The following is a 27,885-nucleotide window of genomic DNA, read 5'->3' as shown; positions in this document are numbered from 1 at the left end:
ATTGAGAGAATATACTCTAAAGGTCATCTGAAGTTTAGAAAATCTAACCACTGAGGGAACATTCCCCGTAATTTCCAAAGGTATTGTATGATGCTAATTTAACTGAGAGCTGACGATTAATATGCCATTTCTTCTTCAATTTGCTTATACGTTACACATTAAATGGTTAAATGTAGTTGAATTTCAAAAATTAAAAAAAGGCCTAAAAACATACGTAGTATGTCCTGCAAATTTATGTTGCATTTTGTTACTTTGTAAACGTTTGTAAAGGTTTTGATTTTGAATCTACAGCTGTCGTAAAGCAGACGTTTGTTTTGTCGCGAAGCAACCGGTTGTCATAGCGATAGTTAAGATGGCAGTGGCTGGAGACCAGCATGCTGCCTCTGAGGTTTTGAGAGGTATCAGCCGACACTTAAACTGCTTGAACGAGGACAACAAAGCGACACGAAAGAGGGCTCTTGAGTCGATAAGGAAGGAGACAGTGAATAAAGGATTCCCCAGCGGCATTTTACAGGAAGTATTCTCTTCTCTCCTCAAGCCTCTCCTCAAGTGTCTGTCAGACCCAACGGAAAAATGCCGAGAAACCACCATTGCGATCATAACAGAGTTTATTCGTTGTGTCCCCAAACCGGAGGAAGCGTTGCCCTATCTCATGCCCTGTCTGGGTCAGCGGTTCGGCGACAAAGAAATCTTGGAGCCGTCGGAAGAGCTTCGGCTCTCGGCTGTGGAGCTGTTGACTCTGTTGGTGGAGGTGTGTGGTAAACATTTAGTGCCTTATCTGAACGAAACGATCAACATTCTGCAGAGAACCATCGTTGACCCGTTTCCGGATGTCAAAAAGGAAAGTTGCAGATGCACTGTTGGCTTTGCAAAGTCTGTGCCAGGTTGGTTACCTTGGATTCATACTACACACGCTTTTACAGTACTCTCTACTGCGCAGCCGCAGTTCCTATTAGTTGTTTTTTTTTCATTCTCGGTTAGTAGTTCTCAAAGCTGGAGTATTGAGATGATTACAGGTCAGACATTATTATCAAAATGACAAGAAATAATATTTTGAAGTCAGGATGGAAAGAGAATAGTATCATGGGTGAAGAAGTTGTTTATGGTGTCATGCCTTTTTAAATTTAAAGCTACTGGTCAGATTAATCAGTCCGACTTAACTTAAGTATAACTTTTACTTATTAAATTCAAATTAGTTTTTTTTATTTCTTTTGCTGCTTCTGTTGTTTTTAAGCACATTAAATTAATACAAAATTACTGTCAGAAACCAGGTAAATGTGCACATTCCTTGGATGACATCACGTAAGGCAATAATCATTTACTAGTAAAGCAGTACCAGTCGATAATTTAAAGTCAAGGTTGTGACTTCAAACATGAAAAATTGTCAAATGATCTCTACTATTTCAAATAACTTTATCAAGAGATCACAGAAAATCAAATAAATTTGCAGTGTTGCTCCTCCCCTACCTGTTGCTGTGCACGTCTGGTCAGCTGGATAAAGGAGCAAGGTTACATTGTTTTTGTCACACTTCCAGAAAAGTCCGATTTGGCTGTTTGGAATTAGTTCAGTTGCAAAAACACACACAGACAGTGAAGGCTGGAAAAAAGTAGAGTTTGGTTTCATTCTCTTAAAGGCACCTTACACTCTTGAAGCTGACTTGCGGGTTGTTTTAAGTAAAACTAACTAGTAGTGGTGAAACATTTGAATAATTCAGAAAATTTGTGCTAATGCCTACTTCACTGCCTTCTAAACATTTTATATCAGGTGGCAACTAGTGTTTGCAGGAACTAAATCAAATTGAAAGGGAAGTTTGGAAATGTAAAGAGTAGATGTATCATCCATCTTTACCTTTAACTGACTCAGAAGTCTGGTCCAGCCAATCTAGCTCTGGCTTCCTGTTCCTTAACACTTTGGATTAATGCAACTCAAATGTTTTAGACTGTGCCAAAATCTACTAAAAGACACTTTTCCACAAAATTGTTTAGCACTGACAGCTGATTAGCTCAATTCCAGGAACTCTAGTGATGATTACTGACAGAATCATAACTGGGATTTTTAAAATCCTTTTCTTTTTTCATCCTGTGCTCTTTGTGTCTTGTGAGATCTAGTGAAATTAAATACATTAAATGATCCTTAAATACATTTAAATTGATACAGATGAAATGGATTAATTTCACAATACATCTAAAGTTTTCCATTTTAAGCTTATTTATTGTTTGGTAATGCTTCCTTATGAAATTAATTTATGTTCAAATCAGAAAGTCCAAATTAAAATGTAAGCACGTTGAAATCCGCTTTCTTTCTTTCTTTTAGAACATTTTCACATGCAAGCTGAGAGTCTGGTAAAGCCGCTCATGCAGACCATAAGTCATCAGCATTCACGGGTCAGAGTTTCAGTCATCGAAGCCACTGGAGCAGTCATACAGCATGGCAGTGGAAAAAACGTGGATGATGTGCTGTCACACCTAGCACAGAGACTATTCGACGACTCGCCTCAGGTTTTTCTTTTGTTATTAAGTGTCTTTTAGAAAGCTTTACCTGTGTGCTTTCTATCCCCTTCTGTTTGCTTGTTACTATGTGGCTTTATGGTTTGTAAAAAAAACTACATTCTTACCTTTCAGTAAAGATTTTCTTATTTTATATATGAAATAAAACGAGCAAAAACGTTTTTGGTTTTTTTGCATCTCATTTTCTTTTATATTTCAGGTGAGAAAAGCTGTGACTGCAGTTGTTGGTGACTGGCTTTTAAACATGAGAGATCGGTATTCATATTTCCACAAACTCATTCCACTCCTGCTGAGCAGCATCGGCGATGAGATCCCAGAAATCAGGTTTGAATTGACAATACAATACAATAATATTTACCAAATATTAGATAGATGAGATTACAAATGTAAATGCACCCCTGCTACACATTTAGTACAAAATTCCTTTATGTATTATCCATATTTATTTATCAAGCTCAAAAAATGGGGTTTTAGATATTCCTCCTTTAATAATGGAAATCTCAATGAATTCTATGAGAAAGTGGTTAACTAAGAAATATGGGATGTTTGTACCAAATGTTACAGACTGTTAGCAGCTGATTTGTGGAGACAAGCAGGCCTGCAGTGGGAGAAGGAAAATGAGGATGACATAAAGGACAAGATGGATTTCCTTCTCAGCCCGCCTCCTCACTATCCACCCGGAGGTCAGTCACTGTACCAATAACAAGTTTACTTTCAACTTCTGTGTGTTTCAGTGAAAACAATAACGTGTCACTTGTTTGAAAAAAATGCAACAAAAAGTTTGTACTTGCCTCAAAATAACTGTTGTGTTTTCTGTACTAAAAATATCAGCCTTCCCTCTAATCTGCTGCAGACCGTAGGCTATTTTTTTACAGTCACCATAGTTTGGAATATGTTATGTTTTTTTCTGATTGAACTTATGTTAACCAAATGTCTGTGCACCCTCCAATTGTATTTTTTTAGATTGGGAAACAACAATTTTTCACGCCTTAAATTGATGGAAGAACTTTAGTGTAAGAGTATTTGACCCTGAACTGGAGCTGCACAACAAAGGGGTTTCTCCAAAAAATTGGAGTATCATTGAAAATTTTATTTCTTCTAATAGCTGGGTTTAAAAAGTGAAACTGCACTATCCCAAAGTATAACGTAGATGTCCTTAGTGTTATTTCTGAGAAATGTGTAAAGCCACAGAGCAGTACTAATATTGCCACTTTAAATTATTATGTTTTTTTATTTATTTTCTTCTTTAAAGGGTGTAATAAAATCCTAATTTATATAGCAAGAATTTAAAAAAATCATCTTGTTTTTTTAACTAATACAAACCATTAAGAAAAAAAATTATTTGAGAGTTTAATCTGATTTTTTTTATATGTTCACATCTGCATATTGAGGTAATGTAATTGCACCAACATAAAGTAAGCCATACATTTTTGTTGTAGCTTCTCTTGGTTATTACATTTTATGAAAATAGGCTTTCTATGACTGTTATGTTGTCAGGGCAGGCACTGGCCTGCAAAGATTAATGTTTGCCTCAGGTCACAGAATGAGCCTGAACCTGAACATGGTCACCACGTGTTACCTAAGAACCAGGGGTGAGTGTACTCTGCGCTGCAATAAAGCTTCTGTCCAAACCTCAGAGATAGCAAAGCAACATTATGGATGAAAACCAACTCTGCCTACAGAAGGAAAAGAAAAAAGAGGAGGCTTTTCTTTTCCTCCTCCTTTTGTCTTTCACTTTCTTGCCATCATAAATCTGCCGGCTCACCCCGAGTGAAGAGGTCACTGTCAGACAGCAAGACATCCAGAAATGGTCTTGTTTGGGCTTGTTGTGGTTTGCCTCTCTGATTTATATCCGTCTGCTGTTAGTCTTTGCTTCCTTTCTCATCAGTGTTCCTCTACAAGAGAGAAAGGAAGCGAGGGTTGGCTAAATCAAAATTAGCAATGAAATTCACTCCCAATATGCTCCATGTTTTACAGTGCTTGAATTTTTTTACAATGCTTAATCTTTCTCCATATTTTGCCTTATTATAATTACAGAATTTAGTGTGTTCAGTTGGGTTTTTATTTGACAAACCAACACAAAACAGTGCACATTTGTGTATTGGAAGGAATCAGACACATGCTTATCAATATAAAATATTGATTATGATATTATAATAAAAATTATTATGATAAATTTGTTGTCCTTCAGTGGAACGTCCAGGACTGGGCTGTAGAGAACTGGTGGTTAGAAACCTAAGCAGACTGGTACCAGCTGTCGCCCACGATGTGACCGACTGGCTGGTGCCGACCCGAGTCCGGACGTCCCAGCTTCTCTCCGTGCTGCTGCTGCACGCCGAGGACCACACCACGCAGCACCTGCAACCTCTGCTGGCCTTGCTCTACCGGGCCTGTGCTGACACAGAGAGGGACGTGGTGAACAATGTAAGACCCAGAAAACCTTTGATCAGCTGGGAAGGACGTGATGCATTATTTTGTGTGTGTGTTTATTAAGGCAACAATAAAAATTTTAGTGCGACAGAGGGATTTGTTGAGTCAACGGTTTAACATTCATTTAAGTTTATTGTTTTTTTTATTATTATTTTAAATTGGGTCAAGCAGCGTTCAAGGACTTAGGATGCACCTGTTTACAATAATGGATTGTCAAGATCTTTGATGTGTGGTAGATTAAAAAAAGAACTTCCTCCTCTTCTCCTTCCTGATGTCTCCTGTTTTTTTCTGTCTCCTTTCCTGTCTGTGCTCACTGACAGTGCCTGGCTGCTGCTAAGCTGATTGGAATTTTTGTCCCACCACCTGTCTTTCTGAAGCTGATGCTTGAACATGTGACGACTCCGAGCTCTCCCTCTCACCCTTGGACACCCCTCATGGTTCTGGCTGCAGTCCTGGGAGGCGGCTCCAAACCGCTTCTAAAACCACATCTTCAGCAGGTCGTAGACACTCTGGTGCAGCCTGAAGTCTGCCAGGAATATCAGCAGGTCAGCGGAGGATAACTGGAGTCTGAATAAGAATGTGGTCTACCAGTTTTATTTACCAGACTTTCATAAGTACTTCAGGCCATCTGAGTCATTTGTGCCCATTAAAACACATAGTGGTATCCAGAAGTTTACAGAGACTCACAGTCCATATATTTTTTATAGAATTAAGATCAGGGCTTTCCAGAACCTTAACATCAACCTCATTTAATGTGTTTTGGGGATATTTGTCCAACTAGAGCATCAAATGCTGTCAAAGAGTGCATTCACACTAGCCCTGTTTAGTCCGCTTTAATCAAACTAGTTAATTTGCCTGGCGACCCGAAACGTTAGCTGGAGATAGACACCAGCACCCTCCCGGTCCCAGTACGGACAACGGTGTAAGAAAATGAATGGATGGATGGATGGATGGATAGTTCATTTGCCTAGAAAGTCTGGTTCGATTGGGGAGGTTTGAATGCACAATCGTACTCTGATGTAGACCAAAAAAGCCAACTCTGGTCCGCCTAAAAATCTAGATCTCAGTTAGTTTGTGCTCATGTCTTCTGAGATTTTGTGTCATTTCCTTCAGTGGTTCTTGGTGGAGTGATTTGTGGTGCAGTGCCACCACGGGCAAGGGGATGAGCAGGTTTTTCAAAGAGTTTGGATTGTTTGACACTGTGCAGTATGAAAGCGAACCACATCAACGGAAAATACTCAAAAATGTTATAGTTTTGGTTCCCAATCAAACCAAGTCTACTGGACTATAAGATGTGAACACACCCAAAGTTTCAGCCATCAAACCCAAATTGTCCCCGTTAAATGAAAGGAAACCAATTAGAATGACTAAAAACAATCCAGGAATCTTTACTTTATTGCCATGCATGCACGTTCTACATTCCAATAATCTATTTGACCTGCCTGTTTAGCGGTGTGATCAAGAGATTAAGGATCAAAAAGAGTGTTGGGGACATTGTTTGACATGTAGTTTGGGTTATTTGTAATCAATACTCAGCAGTAGTATCACAATTAGATGTTAGGGTTTGTTATGCTGTAATTGACTATTGTGCTTTGCAAATAGTATGTGGAATAAAGATCAAGGACTCCTTATGAGGTCACGAATTTCCTACATGTCTGAAACTTTGACACAGTTGGTATTCTAACAGGACAGTTAGAAGCGTGGTCAAACATTCAGGGTGAACTTTGCCAGAACCTAATTGGTGACTTCAGTAACTCCATAGCTTCTCTACAGCATAAGAAAAAATGTACCGAAGGTATTAGTGGTGATGGAAGCATGTATTTGATCCATAGTGTGTGAATTTGAAAAATAGATTTGTACATCTGGTTAAATAATCATTTAAGTTCCATCTCCTTAAAAGCATTTATGCTGATAAAAGAGCAGATCAAACACCTCTTAAAAAGCATGAAATTAGTATAATAATCCTGTTTGCGAAAGATGTTTACAATGTATTGTTGCTCTTACTTTAGCCCATTTGATCAAGTATAATGATAGACAAGTTGGAACGTTTGATGAAGAGTATGTTGTTACGACAAGGCGGCTAAAAAGGGTCATACGTTGGAGACTATCCAAGAACAGCAGTTGGTTTGTTGGGTTTGCTTTTGAGTAATTCCAAAAAAACATGCCCATTCTGGTAAAATGGTTGCCAGCACATGTGATGTTTTTCTAATCTATTATTTCAAGACTTTGATCAGACCTTCGCTGCTGTCACGCATCTCTTATCATCTGCATCTACATTGTTGCGCTTTTTAGAAAAAGTTTCCTTACTTGTGGAAAAATCTAAACATCTTTTTTGCTTTTACACCAAATAAGTTTCTCTTGCTGTTGTCTGGCAGAGGGCTATTTTTGCCCATGCTTTTTTAAAACTGGAATGGAGCGAGAGCCCCATTCCTCTTGCTCAGACTGGGCTTCAAGAATCTCCTCTGTGAGATAATAATAACAAAAATCCACTAATTTCGCGTGACCCCTCATGGACCTATGGAGCAGGCGACGCAGCACACAAGATTCACCGCTATAGTTCAGCTGTGCCTTCAAATTTTAAAGCCTAACACGGTCAAGGCCGGTGATAAATGAGGAGGGGAAATTGACCTCCTGTCATCCCCCGTCGCTGTCCGGCAGGGGTCGAGCGGACAGAGAATTAACAGGACGGCAGAGTCACACGCTGCCGCACAGATGTGGGCAGACCTCTGCTTCCTCTTCGTCTCCTTCTCCATCTATCTTTCTTTGTCGCTGTTTTTGAGGACAAAGCGTAGCGAGCGCTGTCCCTGAAGAGCTTTGAGCTTATATAAGCCCACCTGCGACATTCTTTTCATGACAGGCATTGTTCACAGCAGAGAGCTGAATCTTTATCTGTAAATTAGACCACCATAGATGAACCAACCACTATCAAGCATCATGCTTTTTGCTTGTTTTCTTTTGTAAAATTATTTCGTTTAATATATTTACCTCTAGACACACCATAGCAGCTCTAAGTCCTGGAAACTAAACCTTTCATTTTATTTTTAATAGCTAAGACATTTATGAAGTGTTTGGATTTGACCTGATAGAATTACATGCCACTTCAAACAGGAGGCAAAGAGAAAGTACAGTAGACATGATGTTTGACTTGGATGGAACTATATGCCTGTTTAGAAATTAAACATAAATAATCTTCAAAGTGAGCAGAAGTAGTGGGAACCTCGAGGCCCGGCTGGGAGCTGAAAAAAATGAAAGCTGATATATGAGGCGTCTGCACGACGTAAGCTCTCAGGATCTTTCAACTCTGTTTTCTTCTGTATTCCTGTTAAGAGGGAAAGACAGCGTACAAAAATAAACGGCAGGATGCTCAGCGGGAATTAAAAATATTGGTCGTAAATTGGAGACGAAGAAAGCCAGCAGCTATAGAGGTTACCATCTTCCCAGTGATTTACAGTATGTGCTCTGTCTTCTTTTTGAATAACAGAAGAGCTCCTTTTTTCAAAGTTATTTCAGTCAGAAATAAGAAAAATAGAGCTGGAGTTCAAGCTTAAATTGATGCCTTCTTGAACTTTTTTTTTTTCTTTTACATTTTTTCACATTACAACCATAAACTTTTATTAGAATTTCACATTCTGTATATTCTTTCTGTAAAAAAACATTTTTCATGTTACTATCAATGACATAAATAGTGCTGTATTTATGCTGTATTTCCATAGCATCACACTGCCACCACCCTTGTTCACTAGGAGGTTGATGTATTATTAAGCCAAATATTTGTTGATTTATATTTTAAATTATTTTAACTTACAGTAAAAACATTTCCCAACAGAAAATAAGATTTTTAGCTCACTTGACAAATTCAACTCCGATCGGATCGCTCCTAAAGATTAATATTATTCCAGTCAGTAGAAAGATTACATTATATATAAATTTGCCAAATGTATGAATAATTTTGAGCTTAGCTTTATGGTATGGTACAACTTTGCTTTCGAATCAACTGACTTTTTTATTGCAATCGTATGCATTCAGTGTTTCTTGCTATTTCCTGCTTGTGCTACATTTTATTTGGGGAATCTGATTTTAGAAGGCTCAGTATAAATGACTGTGACACTTTTTTGTTTCTAAAATATTTTGAGATGTCATGCCATGGATCCATTTTCCTACTACTTCACCATTCCCTGTTTCTTTGTGCTGATATTCCACATAAAAAACTATTGCAATGCATTGTCAAGTGTTTGTAGCATTGCAAAATGAGGAAAAGGTTCTAGGAGTGTGAATACATTTTTGATAAACAACCTGGCTTTCTTAAGAATGAATATTTGTATTTTTGAAGAATGCGTAACCCCACAGAGCAGATCTGCAGGAGGCCGTCTTAGTCAAACAGTCAAAAAAAATCTCACTTTGTTGCACCATAAAAGATTTTGCTGATTACAAAAACATGTTTCCAACATGAGCATGCCTTGCACGTGTATACCAGCTGGAGACTGCTCGCATCCAGTGACACTCAGCTCCAAAAGGGGCAAGTGTTACCCGACTGCAAAGGGGTCTACCCACACTCTCACACCCTGCCGGTGTTTGTTTCCCTGTTGCCATAGCAGTGTCTCTGGCAGCATGGGGTTAACTCCCCTCTGGAGAGGAATTCATCGCCTGCTAAGGCTCCTTAACAGAGGAGCTGGCTGGATGTAAGTGATGTACTATACAGTGGTGGACAGATGCGCCACATGGCGTAATGAGGCCCCCGGAGCATGCCTATTACAATATAACCAGGTGTATATCACCTGCCTCCAGGTGTCAACCTAGTCATTAAACTGCAGCACTTTTTCCGCTCTCGGTTTTTCTTACCCCATTCCAGCCCTAATGGGTGTTTTCTGCACACACGTAACCTGTGTGTCTGTGTTTGTACACTAATGTGTGCAAAGTGCCTTGCTAAAAGTATTCATACCTCCTTTGTTTTCCCATGTTTTGTCACTTGCCAGCCATAAACTTTAATATATTCAATTGGAGTGTATGTGAGAGAACAACCCAGAGTAGATCATAACTGATAGGAGGAAAAAAACTGAAGCTTCACTAAATCGTTATTGTTAGATCAGCATTTTGCAGTAGTTTCAACTGCAAGCCTTGTGTGATATGTTTCAACCTGCTTGGCATATCTAGAGATTGGGACGTTTTGGCACAAACTATGAATTGGATTTAGCTCTGGGCTTTGACTAGACAATTTATAATGTAAATAATGTAAATGTAAATATATATATATCCTTTGATTTAACCCTGGCTGTATGTTTAGGGTCTTTGTCCTGTTGAGAGGAGAATGTCTGCCCCATTCTGAAGACTTTTGCGCCCTCTAACATATTTTCTTTAAGGATTGACCTGTATTTAGCAACATCCTAAATACAGGATGCATGATGCTGCCACCACCATGTTTTAACATAAGAATGGTGTCAGTTATTCACAATTTTTCCACATTCTTGTTGAATTCTATACAAGGCCTGAAAAAAGAAAACTGGAGACAGAACATCTGTCCGCTCTCTTTCAACAATAGTTTTTTTATTTCGACTCTTCCATGAAAGCCAGATTTGTAAAGTGCATGAACAGTCGTCCTGTCAATAGACTCTCCCACCTGAGCTCAGGATCTCTGCTGCTGATCCAGAGTTAACATGGGCCACTATGGATCTTTAAGTTGTTAAAAAAGTGTTTAATAATTTTTTCTTCCACTTCACGATCATGCACTACTTTGTGTCAGGCTATCACATACGAGCCCAATAAAGTACATTGAAGTTTGTGGCTGTAACATAAAAAAAAGCTCAAGGGGTGTGAATATTTTTGTAAGGTATTAAATGTCAGCAGCTTCTCCTACAAGCCACTGAGAGGCTGATTCACACTTGAGGATTCCCACATCACTGACTCATAGCACACAGCAGGAAAGCATTTGTCTTCCTATTTGCTGATCAGTGGTCCACAACAATAGGTGTGTAGACCTATTAGACCGTTCACACAGAAGAAAAACTCTATTATCTCATTGTGAAACTCACTTAGACCTTTCTGTTACAATCGCTCCCTCATGAAACCCCAAAATGACAGGTGAAAACAGGAAAAGAGGTCTTGATCCCAGTGATGGCATGGAAATTAGCCTGAGCTGCAGCTCTTTGTATAAACATGACCTCACCACAATAGCGGACAAATGATGATAATCACACATTCCCAGACTCTCTCCGCTTCTATTTTTTGCAGGAGGAAAAAAGGGAGAGTTACTGCTTGTCTATTACATTGTGGAGGTTTTTCCATGCTACAACATTTTTGTTTCCATAAAAAAAAAAAAAAAACTTTTTGAGATGCATGCCATCAAGTCATTTGTGGCATCTTCTGACTGGAGATATAAACCCTCTGTGAAGAACCTCACACTGGAGTGAACAAATCTGTTGCTGCACGGTCCAAAAATGATGACATAGTAAATCATGTACAATAAATTGCAATGTAATGCGTGGTTGAGGTTGCATTATGCTCTGTGGCTGCTTTGCTTTAACTTTAACATTGAATTCCTTACTGAAATCAAAAAGAAGCTGAAATATTTTAGCACAATTTGATTTTCCCACAGTAAAAAATGTTTCTTTGAGAAGAAGATATTTGTGTTGCAGCAGCATAAGAAAAGCAAAGTTGTAACATCAAGTAATGATTAAATATTTAGAAGTTCTATCAAAAACCTTAATACAAATCCAAAATAAATAAAACATGCAACATTTAAAGAACCAGAAGCCACAAATAAAATGTATCAGTTTGCTTAGGTGACACCAGAAACCTTCCACAGCAATAGACAAGCTGCTGACATACGTGGTGGAGGCTGCGTCATGCTGTGGGGCTGCTTTGCTTTTAATGAACATTTATTTTGCTTACAGTTAAAAATATTACTTGGTCTTGCAGCAGCACAACAGAAACAGGAAAACCACTGACAGCGACAAATATTGACTAGAAATACGACTTTTTATAATGTTGTTGAAATGGTTGACCACAGCTGAAATCAATGGGCACAGGATGGGAATTATGTGTATTTCAAAGAAACTGAGCACATTACGAATCAACAATGGAAGAAACTTTCAGTAGAAGTTTGTAAGAAATCTCTAAATGGTACATCTGTTACAGAATATTGGGTTCACGTTTTTCCAAACTTCAGACACATCTCAATAAATTCAGTTAATTAGGGTGAGTAGTTAAATATAAAGAGTGACACTCATTTGTGTATCTCAAGCTATTATTCCTGATAATTTTGATAAACATGACAAAGCTAATGAAAAACTAAATTAAGTTAATCAGAAAATGTGAATATTACATAAGGCCAATGTTTTTAAAAATCTGCCTGGATACAACAGTTTTAACACTCTGTAGTTTTTGGTGACTTACCCTCCTTATGGAAGTATCAAACCAATGAAATGTGAGTTTCTCTTTTTAAATTAAATAACTTCAAAAAGATTGTAATTGTAATTTATTGAGATGCGTCTAAAAGAATCAACAGGTCAAGTGTGTGTGAACTTCTATTGGTATGAAGGAAACATGGTAATTATGCTTTCTATGTATTTCTCTCTCAGGTTACATACTTGGAGCAGTTGTTGGCATGTGTGGATGTGCTGCTGCATCAGTGTGAGTCTGACTGCGGCTCAACCAGCCTGCAGCTGCTGCAGGTGCTGGTCACCATCCAGAGCCTCTCCACTGATCCACAACTCAGTGCAAAAGTGAGGAAATGCAACACAAAAGAGAATTATTCCTTCTGATCAGATAGAACAAAAGTCCTGGCTAAAAGCAATATCGCTCTCTAAAGTTATATCTTTCACAATTTTTTTTTCTCCTGCTTTTTATTAGAAAGGTAAGCGGGTTTTATGAAGGGAGAGCTATTCAAGGAATGTAAGCATTAGTACAGTTTCAAAGTGAGTACGACCAGCTGTATAATTACCCACTTAGCCAGGGAAGGTGAAATTGCACCTTTGGTGTGGAACTTTAAAACCAGTCTTGGGTGAAAGGAGGCGGATCAAGTGTGCAGAAAGAAATGAGACTGACAGGAATAGAGGAAAAACAGATGGGGAGAGATGAGTGGTGTTTCTCAGTAGGTTTGTGTCATCCGTTGAGCTCAGTTTGCTTTCATAATCGGCTTCACAAAACCCAATTCATTGCTCGACATTAAAGGTTTGTCGAGTGGTCAGTCTCCAAACCCAAAGCGGCTGACAGGAGCAGTGAAAAGCGAAGCCATCGGTGTCTGAGGGCAACGTGTCATCCAGCTGCTTGTCGCCGATGTCAACTAATGACAGGGAGGGAAGCGGGAAGAAACTGGCACAGACGCAGACACCACACCGGCCACCAGCGTGACTGTGTGTTTACGTCTGTCTCCATCCAGTGTGTATGTTCACACAGGCAGCGGTATTAAAGATGAGATGGGAAGGAATGGATTAGGAAGGAGAGGGAGGGTGAGAATTGGCCCTGGGCATTTGTGGACCCAAAGGAAAAGAAGTCTTGTTTTCCCAGAAATAGGGAATGTCTTTCCCATCAGTGGGCAGCTCAGGGTTGTCCAGATTTTTGCAGAGGAAGTTAAGCTGTGACTCAGAGAGTTTCTCTGTCACCGTTCAGCCCCGAGGGACGAGAAAAGGAACTATGAGATGGTCTTAAGGTCAGTTTCTCTGCCCTGAACATGAGCTAATAGTTGGTGAGCAGCCCCATGATGGATTGCACAGTATTAACTGTAGAACATGTAGTAAATGTTAGCTAACCCACTGGTATTGGCTGAGATTTTATCATCCAATTGTTAGCTAATGACGGCATATAAACAGTTATTCATTTAACATGCCAATGTTTATATTTTCTAAATAAAAGTCTTCCTTTTTCATGGTTTAATTATGGCTGAAGAATGTCAGAGAACTTTAACGGGTTGTAAACAAACCCAGCAACAAAACCTTTATTATGGTGCCAGGTGGTATGATCCAAGACACAGGGACCACAAAATGACTTCAGGACTTTCCAACTTCACCATGCTATCTCATCTTCTCCTCTCCCCTTGGTTTATAGAGGTGTTTTTTCGCCTGTGTGTGTTTAAAAAAGCAAGTTCTGGAAGCTCTTGTGTTTTTGCTGCCTTCAGTGCATGAGTTTTGGTTTGATTGATTTTAGGTATAAAACCTTTTTGTCTCTCCATTTTTGTTCCATCCATAACTTTATTGATTGATTTTGTATATCTACTGGGAATTAGACCTTAAAAATCAATGAACTATGTTCAGTAGCTGAAATTAAAGTTGTTCTGTCCAGTTGCTTTACTTTTTACCAAACTTTTGTTGTTTATAGGAGTGGTATTCATGCTTCTACCTTTTTTTCACAGGCCTTGGAGAGCGTAAATTTTTTGAGTAAGGTTCAGGACTTGGACCTCTTGGAGCTCTATAGGCGACATATGGGACAGTTGCTGGACTGGTTGTCTGCCTCTGTCAACACCTGGTCCAGCTACTCCCCACAGAGACTCCAGCTGCATATCGTTCTCACGCAATCAGGTGAGATTTCAATACATAATAGAACAGAAGTTATGTCAGAAAAATAGGTAATGTGGTTAAAAAAAACCTAATTAATCTCAACATGATCACATTCATACATCTAAAACTTTTTAAAATCCTAAAATGAAATGATTTTTATTGGGATTCTCTGTAACAGACCAAGACAGATTAGAGCATATCTGTAAAATGGAAGGCAAGTGAAGCATGTTTTGTTTAAATGTGGTGCAAATATAAATCCAAACATTGTGGCATGCATTTGTATTCAAATGTGGCAAAACTTTGTAAAACACATTTTGCTGCAATTACAGTTGTGAACATTTTGTGGTATGTGCAAGAGGCTGACATTTCTGCTCTTTATTCTCTGCAAAATAGCTCAAGTACAATCACATTAGCAAGATGTAATTCATTAAGGATTATTAATGGTGTTATAGAAAAAACACTTAAACTTTAGGATTGCCATGTATTTAGCTATATCCATCATCCCATTACAGCATGATACTGTCACTACACTGTTTAACCAGGTGGATGGTGTGTTCGGGATCAGTGTTGTTTTTCCTCCCAGAAACCATGGTTATGAAACCATAGTTTGTGCTTTTCAGTAAAATATTTACCATAATTTATAAGTTAGAAAGATTGTTTTATTTTTAATGAGTCTGGTAGAGTCTCTCGGATTTGCCATTTGGAACTGTACCAAAGATCTGGTGTATGGTTGAGCATGATGCTGTATTCTAAAAACCTTTAAACCCGCAAAATTACCTGAAAAAGATTCTTGCAGCAAGAAGGTCCTGGGTTCGATTCCCGGCTGGGGTCTTTCTGCATGGAGTTTGCATGTTCTCCCTGTGCATGCGTGGGTTCTCTCCGGGTACTCCGGCTTCCTCCCACAGTCCAAAAACATGACTGTCAGGTTAATTGGTCTCTTTAAATTCTCCCTAGGTGTGAGTGTGTGTGTGAATGGTTGTTTGTCCTGTATGTCTCTGTGTTGCCCTGCGACAGACTGGCGACCTGTCCAGGGTGTACCCTGCCTCTCGCCTGGAACGTAGCTGGAGATAGGCACCAGCAACCCTCCCGACCCCATTAGGGACAAAGGGTGAACAGAAAATGGATGGATGGATGGATATATATATACAGTACAGACCAAAAGTTTGGACACACCTTTTAATTCAATGAGTTTCCTTTATTTTCATGACTACTGACATTGTAGAATCACACTGAAGGCATCAAAACTATGAATAACACATGTGGAAATATGCACTAAACAAAAAAGTGTAAAACAACTGAAAATACCCCTAATATTCTAGTTTCTTCAAAGTAGCAACCTTTTGCTGTGATTACTGCTTTGCACACACTCTGCATTTTCTTGATGAGCTTCAAGAGGTAGTCACCTGAAATGGTTTTCACTTCATAGGTGTGCCCTGTCAGGTTAATAAATGGGATTTATTGCCTTATAAATAGTCATGAAAATAAAGAAAACCCATTTTAATTAGAAGGTGTGTCCAAACTTTTGGTCTGTACTGTATATATATATATATATATATAGTTTGGACACACCTTCTAATTAAAACAGATATTGCTGTTTCATGTTCTCAGTACACTCCTTTGTTCTTCATCTGATGGCTGAATGTCTCGTAGGTTGTGATGTGGCGTAGTTTCATTTCCCTCCTTTGTTTGCAGAGAGATGTTAGGGCTTAGCAGAAGTGATTAGTGTTTTCTTTATTATTATTTATTACATTGAAATATATTCCTTTATCTGCATTTACTCATAAAGAAGTCCATGAAATTCCTTTGTTTAATTCTAGTTAACTAATTCCTTTTAATTACCAAGGTCTCCTGTTGTGTTTTTCTCCTTTGTCCTTTGATCCCTTTATGAGGCTGGCTCACATCCTCAGTTGGTGTCAGGATTTCCCCTGTCTCCTCTCATGCTGGTCACTGCTCAGTCCAAACAGGGCACAGGGACTTATCACCAACTATAAACACTATGCTCACTATATATAGCTGTGTAAACATGTAGGTGGACTGATGTTAGATAAGTGTGTGGGCATGAATGGAACTGGAAATACTTGCAGGTTAAGTTACTTTCCTGTAAAAGGTGTTTGTTTAAAGAAAAAAAACACTCCATCAAAGGTCTGGGTATTTCCTCATCACTCTTTGTCACCGTCTGCCTCACCAGTCCACTGAGGACTGATTATTGTTTTTAAATAGTGCTCCAGTGGGCAGAGGAATGGGTGTGGGTTTTAGTTGCCGTGTCATTTCGTCATCTGTCTATGTACAAAACAAATTAAAAACAGTTGGTTTATGCTGTTTTTGCTTTTTCTAAGAGTTACTGTGACTTCTCGCTGAGTGATTTTTTTACCTCACAGATAGATACAAGCTTTCGTTTCCCTCAAAACCCTGAGCAGAAAAAAAGGATAGTTATACATTTAGAATAAAATATAGAATTAATTTCACTTTGACCAAGTGGTTTGGTTGGCCATTAAACAACAATATAGACCCAAGGACTGTTGAAAAAACTGCTTTATTTTGGTAATTGATGTGTTTTTATGCACTATTGGCCTAAACCCACAAACTGGAAAAGAATTACTATGAATAATACCAAGTTGAGTTGGTGACTTGACTGAATTTCCTCTTAAGTTTTAATTTTATGTAAAATTATGACAATACAAAAAAAATCTTAATTCAGGATAATTTGATTATTCTCAAATTATCCTGGCATTTTTCATTTTTTGATATGTTTTGATTTTTTGACAATATTATATCAAGTTATTCTGAATAAAGTCCCACCACTGCAGGCATATCAGCTGTAAATATGTAAACATTTTTATTTATCCTTTGAAAGTTGACTCAAAATGACTGAGATTTCTGGAAATTTGAGTTGTTTTTTACATAAAATATATGTATTTTATTAAGAAATACAATTTAAAATTCTGGGGTTGGATAAAATTGGATGTTTCATAAATGTTTTATTTCCTATATCTACAACTTAAAAGTTGACTTACTTACTTCAGGTTGTCAAAATATATATAATTTTTTTTTTCTCAGAGAAAAAAAAACTCTGCAGCCATACTGTCTTAAATGAGTTGAAATGCTTCATCAGAAAGTACAGATGTGACGACAGTGTGGTTAAAAAATGTGTCTGATGTTACTTCCTCTGTTTTCTACATAATAGATTATCATAAAAACGGTCAGAACATTTCTGTGTTTGTAGGTCCAGTTATTGGGGAGTTTTTGAACCAGCTGATGCCTCTGCTCCATAACTGCCTCCAGCCAAACAGAGACATGGAAATGAGGATGAGTGTTTTCACGATGCTCGCCAAGCTGCTGCTGGATGCAAAAAACACACTGGATTCCCAGGGGTGAGAGAGACGCTTTACACACTCTAACTTTAAAACCAGGTGAAACAGTTTCCTCCCTGTTGTCACTGCAGAAAGGCATGGTGAGTGTCAGCCTTTGTCTGATTCGGTCTTGTTTTTTGAGTAGTTACCATTAGGCCTGCTCATTGTTTATCCTCCCTGTCCTGCACTTCTGCCCCACATGCAAAATCCTGTTGACTTTTATGATGTTGGCTACTTTTAGTAATGTCTAAGAATAAAAAACTGCCCCTCTCAACTCACCCATTTGCTGCGTCTTGCAAAGGTTTACGACTCTCCTGATTTTTTTTTTTTAACCTTTTGTCACATTACAACCACGTACATCAATTGATTTTATTGGGATATTGAAGATAGACCAATGCAACACTGCGAGATGTAAGAAAAAATATACCTTATTTTAATTTTTTTAGATTTATATACAAATCTGGAAAAAGTGGTATGGACATTTCTCTACCTCCTTTAATCTTAAATAAGCCTAAATTAAATCCAGTGCAACTAACTGCTTTCAGAAGTTATGTAATTAGTAAACAGAGTCCACCTGTGTGTGATCTAATATTTGTATAAATCCATCTGCACTGTGTAAGCCTTAGAGATTTGGGTGAGAAAATCATTTTGACTAAAAGTTATGCTACAATGACATGGCTTAGTTCAAAGAATATTAATTTCTTAAACTGGCCTAGTCAAATTCCAGACCTAAAGCCAGAAAACTGTAGCTTGCAGTTGTAATTATTGGCTTAGAGGGGATGAATACCAACACATTTCATCCTTTTCCTCCCACTTCTTAATAATACGCTATATTGTGTTGTTCTATCACATAAAATCCAAGTAACATACATACAGGTTTGTGTTTGTAACATAACAAAGTGAAGAAAGGTTAAGAGATATAAATGGCTTTCCTGTAGAAGGATGACAGCCTTCTTAGAAAAAATTTAAACAGCAATTTAATGGTCATTGACTTATTAGGGAACTGGGACGACAGGAACGTCTTGACACAGCTTTAGCCGTTTCCGCCTGCTTCCTCGGAGTCCCCAGCTGAGCGGCCGCCAGCTTGGACATCAAGCTCCAGACTGAAAGAATGCTTTAAACATGGGGGCCCTCTCTGGGCCCCAGCAGTCATAACAGCTGCTCCTGTCCATCCAAAAGACAATCGGCACACTGTACGGCAAAAACTAGAGCTGCAGCCAAAAGGTTTGTTTCCACTGGTTGCAAACAATATTAGAAGCACAATGAAACATAGTGCAAGGAGCCCAACCAGAAAGAATATCGTTGTCACTTAAACAACAGAAGGAGCTCTGGAGCCAAAATATTCTGCCAAAGATTGTGCAAACTTGAAGTTCTACATCGGTCTGATTATTTTCTTCCATCTACAAATGTTGATGCAAAACAAAAGAAGCCACTGTTCCTTGTGCACTCCCTGCTCAGCCACCTGCACTCTCATTCCTTAGCTATATCTCTGCTAATCACATAACCACCAAGAGACAGAAACCATGTTATACCTTCAAAAAGGTTTCAAACAAATGCTTAACTCACAGCGTGCTGAGCTGTGTGGTCTGCCATAACATTTCCATTCACTCCCTCCATCCATGATTTACGGCCTGATCTTTGTTCGGCAGATTGCAGGGCCACACGCGCGCCGCATGTCATCAAGAGGACAATGATAGTCATGCAGAAGACTTTGGTTCTTTGTTGTGCTCCCAAAATGACATAATGACACCTCGGTATAGAACCTGAAAGGGAAAGTTACGTGGAAGGTCCTTTCATCCGCACGCACTCATAATGTTGCTTTTCATGTGGATTTGCGTGTCGTGATTAAAAAGCTGAATATGAAAGTTAAGTACAAGAAACGAAAGTTTATACCTTTTCCCCCTGGATGTGGCAGACCAAAATAACGTGCCGCTTATAAAGAAATAAGAGTCCGCTTTCAAGCTTTTGTAGATGACTAAATCAAGCTTCTTTAATTTCAAGCTTGGAGATTTACCACAAGAAAGAAAGGCATATTCAGATATGGATTTCTTTATAAAACAAGCCATAACAAAGCAGTTAAAACTGTGCCCTTATCTGTAATGACTATAATCTGTAACATATCCGAGAAAATTGCTGAAACAAGACATTCCTGTCTTTGTAACACATTTTTAGTCAGTTTTCATAAAGAAATACTTGAATAGCTAATAGATGTTCATAATCCTTTGGATGTATTACAGTATCACATTTTTTTCATGTCATTACAGACAATGAATCAGCATTTTTCACGTACATCATACTACACTAAATTGTATTGAAATGTCACTTGATAGACACAATTGAGCAGTGGAAGCTAAATTATATACGGATTACAATTTTATATTCATGTGATCTGTAAAAAGCTGAAAAGTGTGGTTTGGTTTTCATCCGTTCTGTAGTTGCCTGCAGAAGGTGCATTTTTTTTTTTTTTTAAGTTTCAAGAAAGACGTAATTGCTGAAGGAGAGCCTTAAGACATTCCTTTTATTTCTAGAAGTCATTCATTAAAAATACCATCCGCCAACCCCATGGCGGAGGCAGCATCATGGAAGGCAGGATGGACAAAATCGTAGAGGAAAACCCATGAGAGGCTGCAAAGTAATTAGACAGGTCACAAAACATACAGCTATTGCTTTGGTAAAATGATTTAGTTAAAAGCATAGTCACTCAGAGAATTACCTAATTAAAGTCCAAACTAAAATACGTAGACTCCAGGTATTCACTGGGGCCAGAGGCCACAGCTGTTCATCAGTAGCTGAAATCCACAAATACTTGAGACTTTGTCTAAAAACATGAAAAAAAGCCACAAATGGTATGTTAGAGATTTCTCCTTAAACATACATGAAACAAGCAGCATCAGATGGGAGTACAACTGTAAATAATAAATGTTAACACATTAATAATATGTGTTAACAATGTACTATTAAGCCATTTACCTAAAGATCAGTGATCTATTAAAACAATAGAGGATGCAGCAGTAATCTCCAGGTGTATAACGGGTAATGGCACCAATAATTTAAAGCTACAGCAAATCGAACAGAGAGCAGGCGAATTTTGGGAGCACGTTTTTGTCACTTGAGACAAAATTGCATTTGATAAAACCAGATGGCATTTAGCTTGCTTAAAGTGAATCTGGTCTGACCTCCAGAACAGTGGGGAGAAGCACAGAGGGAGTTTGGGAAATGACATCTGAAAATGATACAATAAATGTCAGAATGTGGCCTGGATGGTTAGTAGCTTTCTTACCTTGCAGTTAAAAAGTCCAGAATTTGAATCTCGACCCTGGACTTTTCTACATGGTCTGTGGTATATTTGACATTTCTGAAGAGTGATCTAGAAAACTCCTGAAGTTTATTTTAAAGGATCATAATGTGCTACCATGAGATTGTTAAGCAGATTCTTTTATTCTCCCTCTGTTGATTCCTGACTGGAAATACGAAAGAATAAACCAGTTCCAGTTTGAGTTTCTGTGTCATCTTTAGGAGTTTGAATACATGCAATCACAAAGTGAGGTCCGACTCCTCAACACTTGGCGACGTTCTTGACAAGCTGTCAACACATTTTATGTTAAAGAAACTTAGCTAGGGAGGTGTGAAAGTTCTGGCTGTATTTTTGATGCACAGTCGCCCCCTACTGGTGCTGAAGTCATTACAGTTACTTTATGAGACAGGGAAAGCACCAGTTGGATTCTCAGTCCAGCACAAGAGCTGAAATATGGAGGAAACGCTGGTTGGGGGATGGCGAGAGAGCGCAGGTGCAGATAGTTTGATATCAGAGGGTCGAAGCCAGCATGGAAAACGGAAAGAGAGGGAAACCCAGATGTTTTTATTTCTGTTTTTTTCTTTCTTTCTCCACGAGTCTGCCTTCCAGAGTGTGGGAAAATGACTGAATCACATCAGTTATGTTGCAGCAATGAATTAGTGCAAATACCTGCTGCTTGCTACTCAAATTCAGTCAGATTAGATGGGAAGCATCTGGGAACATTCATTTTTAAGCCTCATCATAGATTCTCATTGGACTGGACTTTGACTAGGAACATTTTCTCAATTCTTTTGCATCCTCTAACACACGGCAAGCTCTGCTACGTGATGTCATTTGGACTGACTCGATCATCATGTCATCGCAGGCATTTCTGTGACGAGTCGGAGAAGTTTCTGCGTGACGTTCTCCTTCCTAACCTGGTGTGGCACGCGGGCCGCACCGCCGCCGCCGTCAGAACCTCAGCACTGAGCTGTCTGCTGGCCCTGCTGCATGGAGGGGCTGTTACACCTGGACAGGTGGGTAAACACACAAACACAGAAGAATTGACATTATAACATCATGATTTCATTACCAGATGTGCTGGACGACTCCTGCTCTGGAAACAAACATCAGTTCTGGTCCCTTTCCAGTCGAATGACAACCTGCAAGAACACTTTTTATTGACTCGGACGTAATGCAAAAGGTGCATTCTAGAAACCCTTCAGGGGTCGACTTCAGATTTTCTGTTTAAACTCTTTTTTTTTTTTATCGTTGAGGAAAAACAAGTTGTTCCACCATCTTTTCTTCTTGGCTCTGGGAGTTGGCCTCAGCAGGTAGCAGGTGTACGAGGAGGCAAGCGGGTTCACATACCTTTGTCCTAAAGGAACAATGCCGGAGCTGTTCTGGACTTTGGTTAAACGTTGGAACTGTTGCCAAAACTCGGCCTCGCACCTGCCTGCCGGGTTGCAGTACGCGCACAAACACATGCACATCTGGCAGCACTTGTCCCTACGTTTGCATGCTGACCTGTCTGTCCAAACTGGGTCAAGCAGCTTAATTTGGTGACACATCCTCAAGTGCAAGTTGGTGCAAAGCCCTGGGGGACAATGAGAGAATGGTGTAGGTGTGCATGATCGAACCGCTGCTATCTTGTGTCACCTAAATATCCTCACAAGATTAGAAAGCCCGAAGTGTTGAGATTAAGTAAGGCCGGGTGATTTTAAGACCGGATGCTTAGAATGAGCTTACAGTAGAGATGAAGTAAATAACACGTCCTGACAGATGGAACCGCAAAGAGTTTGTGTGTGTGTGTTTCCACAGGTGAATCAAGCAGCCTTTCTTTTTATAAGAACATTGTTTCCTCTCTTACTCCCTGTGAAAACAATTTACAGCTCCAGTTACACTTGGCGCTCTCAGATTGTCACTGATGTAATGGCGGATGAAACATCTGCCAAGTTTTCCTCCTCCTCTTGTATCCACTGTGGCTCTGTGTGTTTTTTCTTTTTTTTTATTGTTTTGCCTGCCTGGTTTCGATAGCAAACACACAGGGCGACAGAGGTTTAAATAATCACATCGTAGCTTTTGGCTGAGTTCACACAGCTTCACCTTGTTTATCCATTACCTCTGTTTCACACTTTTGATTAAAACATTCCCTCTCACCACTTAGGGCTCCTACACACACCGTAGAAATCTCTCATTTGAATTTAGTATGGAAAATTTTTTTAAAAGACTGAAAAAAGTGATTGTATTTTAAGACTTTATCTTGAATTTTCTTTTTCTTAGTTTGTTTCTTTCTTCCTCTCTCTATTTCTTTCTTTCCTTCTTTTTTTGCCACACAGTCATGGTTAAACCTGGACTATGTTTTTAAATCTAATACTGTTTTTAAAATGCAGATAAGACTAGTCTGGTAAAGGTTATATTTCACTTTAAATGTAAAATAAAACATTATGTCCCTAAGACCATCATGTGAGATTGATTTAATGATGCTTTAAAGCATGTGCTTCACTAAGCTGCAGGTTCAGGTTCTGAACTTCGATGCCTAAAAACACATTTGGTCAGTTGCTGACCAGGTTTATCCCTTATTGAGTTCCAGTCGATGTCTTCTTGCAGCTCCTGAGTCTGGAGGAAAAGCTGAGCTCCTTGGTGTTGTCGGCCCTGGATGAAGACTCTCAGATGAGCCGAGTGTTGGCCTGTCGCTCTCTTTCTGCCACACTCCAGCTCGTTGGAACTAGTTTACACAACGAGGCTCTGAACAAGATTTATCCTGGTAGGAGACTTTTTTGCCTTATTTGCACTTTGGGTCAAACAGGGGTAGAGGTTATCTCTGCCTTCTAGTGGCTCTCCACACTTCATTTGGAGAGCGCAACAACCTCTTCCCCTTGACACAGCTGGATGCAAAATGAACTTTTTACAGCTTTGGAATTTATAACCCCTTGAACTCTTATCGCATAAAATCCCAATAAAATGCATTGAAGTCTGACACTGTAAAATGCAAACATCATGTGCCATAAAGGTCACCTTGACAGCGGCAGGTTTCTCCCGCAGAGCTGCTGAAGCGTCTGGACGACAGCAGCCAGGAGGTTCGCAGCGCCGCCCTGCAAGCCGTCGCTCTGTGGCTGTCCAGCCTGACCGGAGGCTACAACCCGGAGCTCTGTGCTCCCCATCTGCAGCTCCTCTTTCAGCAGCTCCTGCTGCACCTGGATGACCCTGACAGCTCCATGCAGGACCAAGTGCTGGGTGAGACCGGTGGGGTGTTGATAGGTGGAGATGCCTGAGAAAGACAGCTCTGCTTCTTTTGGCTCTTTGAAAGAAAGGTGCAGATTCATATTTAAGAAATTAGTTTGGTTTTTTTTGTTTTTAAAAAAAACCTCTAACTCATGGGGATGAGAGAAATTCAGGATGACCTCTGTCAAAACATTGTCTTCCTCTGGAATACAGCCAGCAGGACCTCCTCTCTCTTATTTCAAAGCTTTCTTTTATTCTTCTTTTGCGCTCAGTTTATCACCCAGACCAGCGTGAGCATTTTCTCCTGCCAGAATACTTCAGATCCGTCGAGAACCGGGCTGGTCGGTCACTGACAAACAATTAATGACCGAGCGGTTTCACTGATTGAAGTCGTAATATCTAAATAAGTTGGTGTTCAAGTACTTGTGATAGATGGATTTAGTTGTGTGTGACCGGCCTAATGATAACCACATGGGGACCCTCTTCCTCCCCTCTCTTTCTTGCCACCTCCTCACGTCTGTCCACACGTTCATCCCACTTAATCCCTCCATCTTTTATCTGTCGGTATCCCTTCCTCTTCCCCCCCCGTTTTCTACAGCGGCTCCGATTTACAGCCTCATCAGTGGAAAAAATCTGAGCGGCTTTCCCCAAAGTGTGCGGCTCCCCGGGACTTTCTGCTCTTTCCTGACTTATCAGGAATGTTAGCTGTCATTACTTCTGACAGGATGCAGGCGAGCGCTGACGGCTCGGCCAAAGCTGAGAGGCCTCTTGATAGGATCTCTCATCTCCAGCGCTCAGGAAGACAAAGAGAGGGTAGCGTATTCTCATGCTCACCAGATAAAAGACGAGCTTCCATGCATTGTTTTCTAATGCGGCTCCAACATTTGAAGGCCTTTTAAATAGGCTGAGTAATATTTTTCTACATTTTTAAAAAGTTGAAGTTGAGTTTGGTTTTTTTGGGGGGGGTTTTTTAAACTGTTCCCCTGCAGTGAAAATGTACACACCTTTATAGATTCCATGTGTCATGAAAGAAAGGTAAACCATCATGTCATCGATTAAGAGAACAAAAGCGATCCTGGTCCACCTGTATTTTTTAATTAGAACTGACCCCTTTTTTGAATCAAAAATCATTTGTAATGAACAAACCTTTTTAGGTTCAGTTGTACTAGTTGTGTCTAGACCTAATTACTGTCCTGCACAATCAAGAAAACAAGTAAAAAGAACTTTTCTGACAACTCGAAGTAGAAAAAACGTGGGGTATCTTACCCTGATCTACTAAAAATTGTGAACAGATTAGAAAACCCAACCTTTCCTTTGAATTTGTGGCCTACCAGAAATATTTGCATCAATAACTCACCCAGGAAGTCACAACACTGCCCAGAACAACATCTGAAGCACTACAGAACTCAGTCGCTAGGCTAGGTTGGCTCTTTGTGAACTTTTAAGAAAGCACTCGCATAATAAAAAAACAACAGATCTATTAATTAACATATAATGAACATAATCAGGGCTTGCCAAAATCACATAAATATCTCAAAACTTAAATTTATTTTGTTGGAATTTGTTTGGTAGAGCCACAGTAAAGTTAAGCGGCTTCTTTGTTTTTATTTCTGAGCATCAGAGTAAAGGGGGCTGATTCCAAATGCATTCCACACTTTTCAGATTTTAATTCCTAACGGTTTTTGAAATCAATGTACTCTCAGCTAAAAGCCCAATAAAATACATTTTGACGTTTGTCGTAATTTGACAAAACGTGAAAAATTAAAATGCCGTGAATACTTTTGCAAGGCTCTTATACAGTTTACATATTCCTTTACCTGTCAAGTGCTTCCATCCTATTGTTTTGAAGTTCATAAACACATGGGTGAGCTAGGATTCTATAAAATAAAGCAGGGTGCGTTCGCAGACACCTCGGAGTCTCTTTGTGAAACGGGAGGACCTCACATCTTGCTGAGCGACCGTCTGCATCTGACCGCTCCCCAAACGTGGAAGCATTCCTTCCTGGTGTTTGAAGCGCTCTTTGTTCCCTCCACCCTCTCTTTGTTCTGCTTTGTCTCCCCCTGCTTGTTTCGGTTAATAGTTGATCCTTTTCTTACGCTTCTTATATTTCAAACGCATGTCTCTGAAGTGGCTGGATGTCTGCGGCGCATCCTGACAGAATGATGGACAGCGTTCCCGTCCTCTCCCTCTCATCCCTCCTTGTCTCACTGTTGGCACAAGTTTAAATCACTTCTCACAAGCCATCATTGTTCTCCTTTATCTCAGAGTTCCCCCCCACCCATTCATCTCTACTGGCACTTAAAGAAAACCTGAAGAATCCCCTAAACAACAAAAGAAAGTATAATACAGGCTGAATCCTTCAATCTGGTGGCATGTCACCACTGGACTTTAATATTTTGATCACTGAAGAGTCCACCTGTGTAGGAAAACCACTACACTCCTAAAATCTACAGATTGTTGGAGAAAAATGAAAGAGGCGGATTTATCGCCTCCCTGTGGAAAGAAAAGGAACCTTTTCATGAGTAAGAGAAAGCGCTCTACTTCCATCTGCTGGTGAGGTCGCTCCACTAGAAAATTAATTCAAGTTAATTCTGCCGTCATTTGGAAAGCAATAAGATATTTTAAATGGTTAAAATATGTTATTGAATAAAAAAATCAAGTACATTGACATGTAATGTAAGATTAAAAAACACATGATCAAATTACAGCATATATAATATACTTAATGTCCTCATAAATGTGAAGGTTCTTTGTTACTCCTCATTCTTTATAGTTTTCACTAGAAGGGGGTGTAAACAGTTAAAGCTCATCATTAAATCAGACTCAGTTTTGATTTAGGTCAGTTCAGATTACCAAAGTCATGACTGTTAGCAAGATGCCAGAAGAATAACGTGCTACTTTCTTTTAAAGTAATAAAATTGTTTACCTAAAGATTTCTGGTGTATGTCTTTAAACGGTGAAAGCCCAGTTGATTTGCTGTGTCATTTTCTTTGTGTGTGTGGTTTCTTTGTGCAGAAGTCCTGAAGAACGGCAGCTCGGTTCACCCCTCTCTTCTGCAGAGGGAGGCTGAGGCTGTGAGGGACAAACACAGGAGCCCCCTTCACTGTGACCTCCTGCTGCAGCACATCAGCTCACTGCACACACACACTTCGCACCACTAGACGCAGACAAGAAAGATGCAAAACACATCCAGACTGAAGTTGGTGCCTTCACTCCTCATCAAAACCAAAACTCTGTATTGTAATTTACTGCTGAGTTAATGTTGTTTTAATTTTTTTTTCCTTCAGTCATTCCTACAAAACGGCTGATGTTGTTTGTACTATTAAGATATATTATATGGGATTAATGTAATGCCACGGTGCTTTTTTTTTTTTACATCAAAAGTGGCTTAGTCCGATTTGAAAATAAAAATAACATCTAAATAAATATGAATTAAAAACAAGTTCAAAGTGTATTGAAATGTAGGTAGCTTAATGATTTTCTACTGTGATTTTAAACTTTGTACTCTTTGTGTGTAATTTGCATTTCCAGAACAGATTGAAGGTAATGCACCTTGAAGTATTTTACAGTTCTTAAAAAGTTTTCAAAAAATAAATTATGGAAAAATGTT

General features: G+C 39.3%; 1 protein-coding gene across 1 annotated transcript; it reads left to right on the top strand.

Moving 5' to 3' along the window:
• The first annotated feature begins 322 nt into the window (after window positions 1-322).
• Window positions 323-27,885, top strand: dnaaf5 (dynein axonemal assembly factor 5). Its single transcript, XM_032588324.1, has 13 exons — window positions 323-884; window positions 2,315-2,499; window positions 2,708-2,832; window positions 3,073-3,191; window positions 4,700-4,932; window positions 5,259-5,483; window positions 12,513-12,656; window positions 14,282-14,447; window positions 17,650-17,797; window positions 21,937-22,087; window positions 23,661-23,817; window positions 24,096-24,287; window positions 27,291-27,885. The coding sequence occupies exons 1-13, from the start codon at window positions 353-355 to the stop codon at window positions 27,434-27,436; spliced, it is 2,523 nt and encodes an 840-aa protein (XP_032444215.1). The 5' UTR covers window positions 323-352; the 3' UTR covers window positions 27,437-27,885.

This window comes from Xiphophorus hellerii, chromosome 16 (genome assembly GCF_003331165.1).
Source record: "Xiphophorus hellerii strain 12219 chromosome 16, Xiphophorus_hellerii-4.1, whole genome shotgun sequence".
Taxonomy (NCBI): Eukaryota; Metazoa; Chordata; class Actinopteri; order Cyprinodontiformes; family Poeciliidae; genus Xiphophorus; species Xiphophorus hellerii.
The sequence above is the reverse complement of the archived record's forward strand: the minus strand, read 5'-3'. Positions and strand labels throughout refer to the sequence as shown.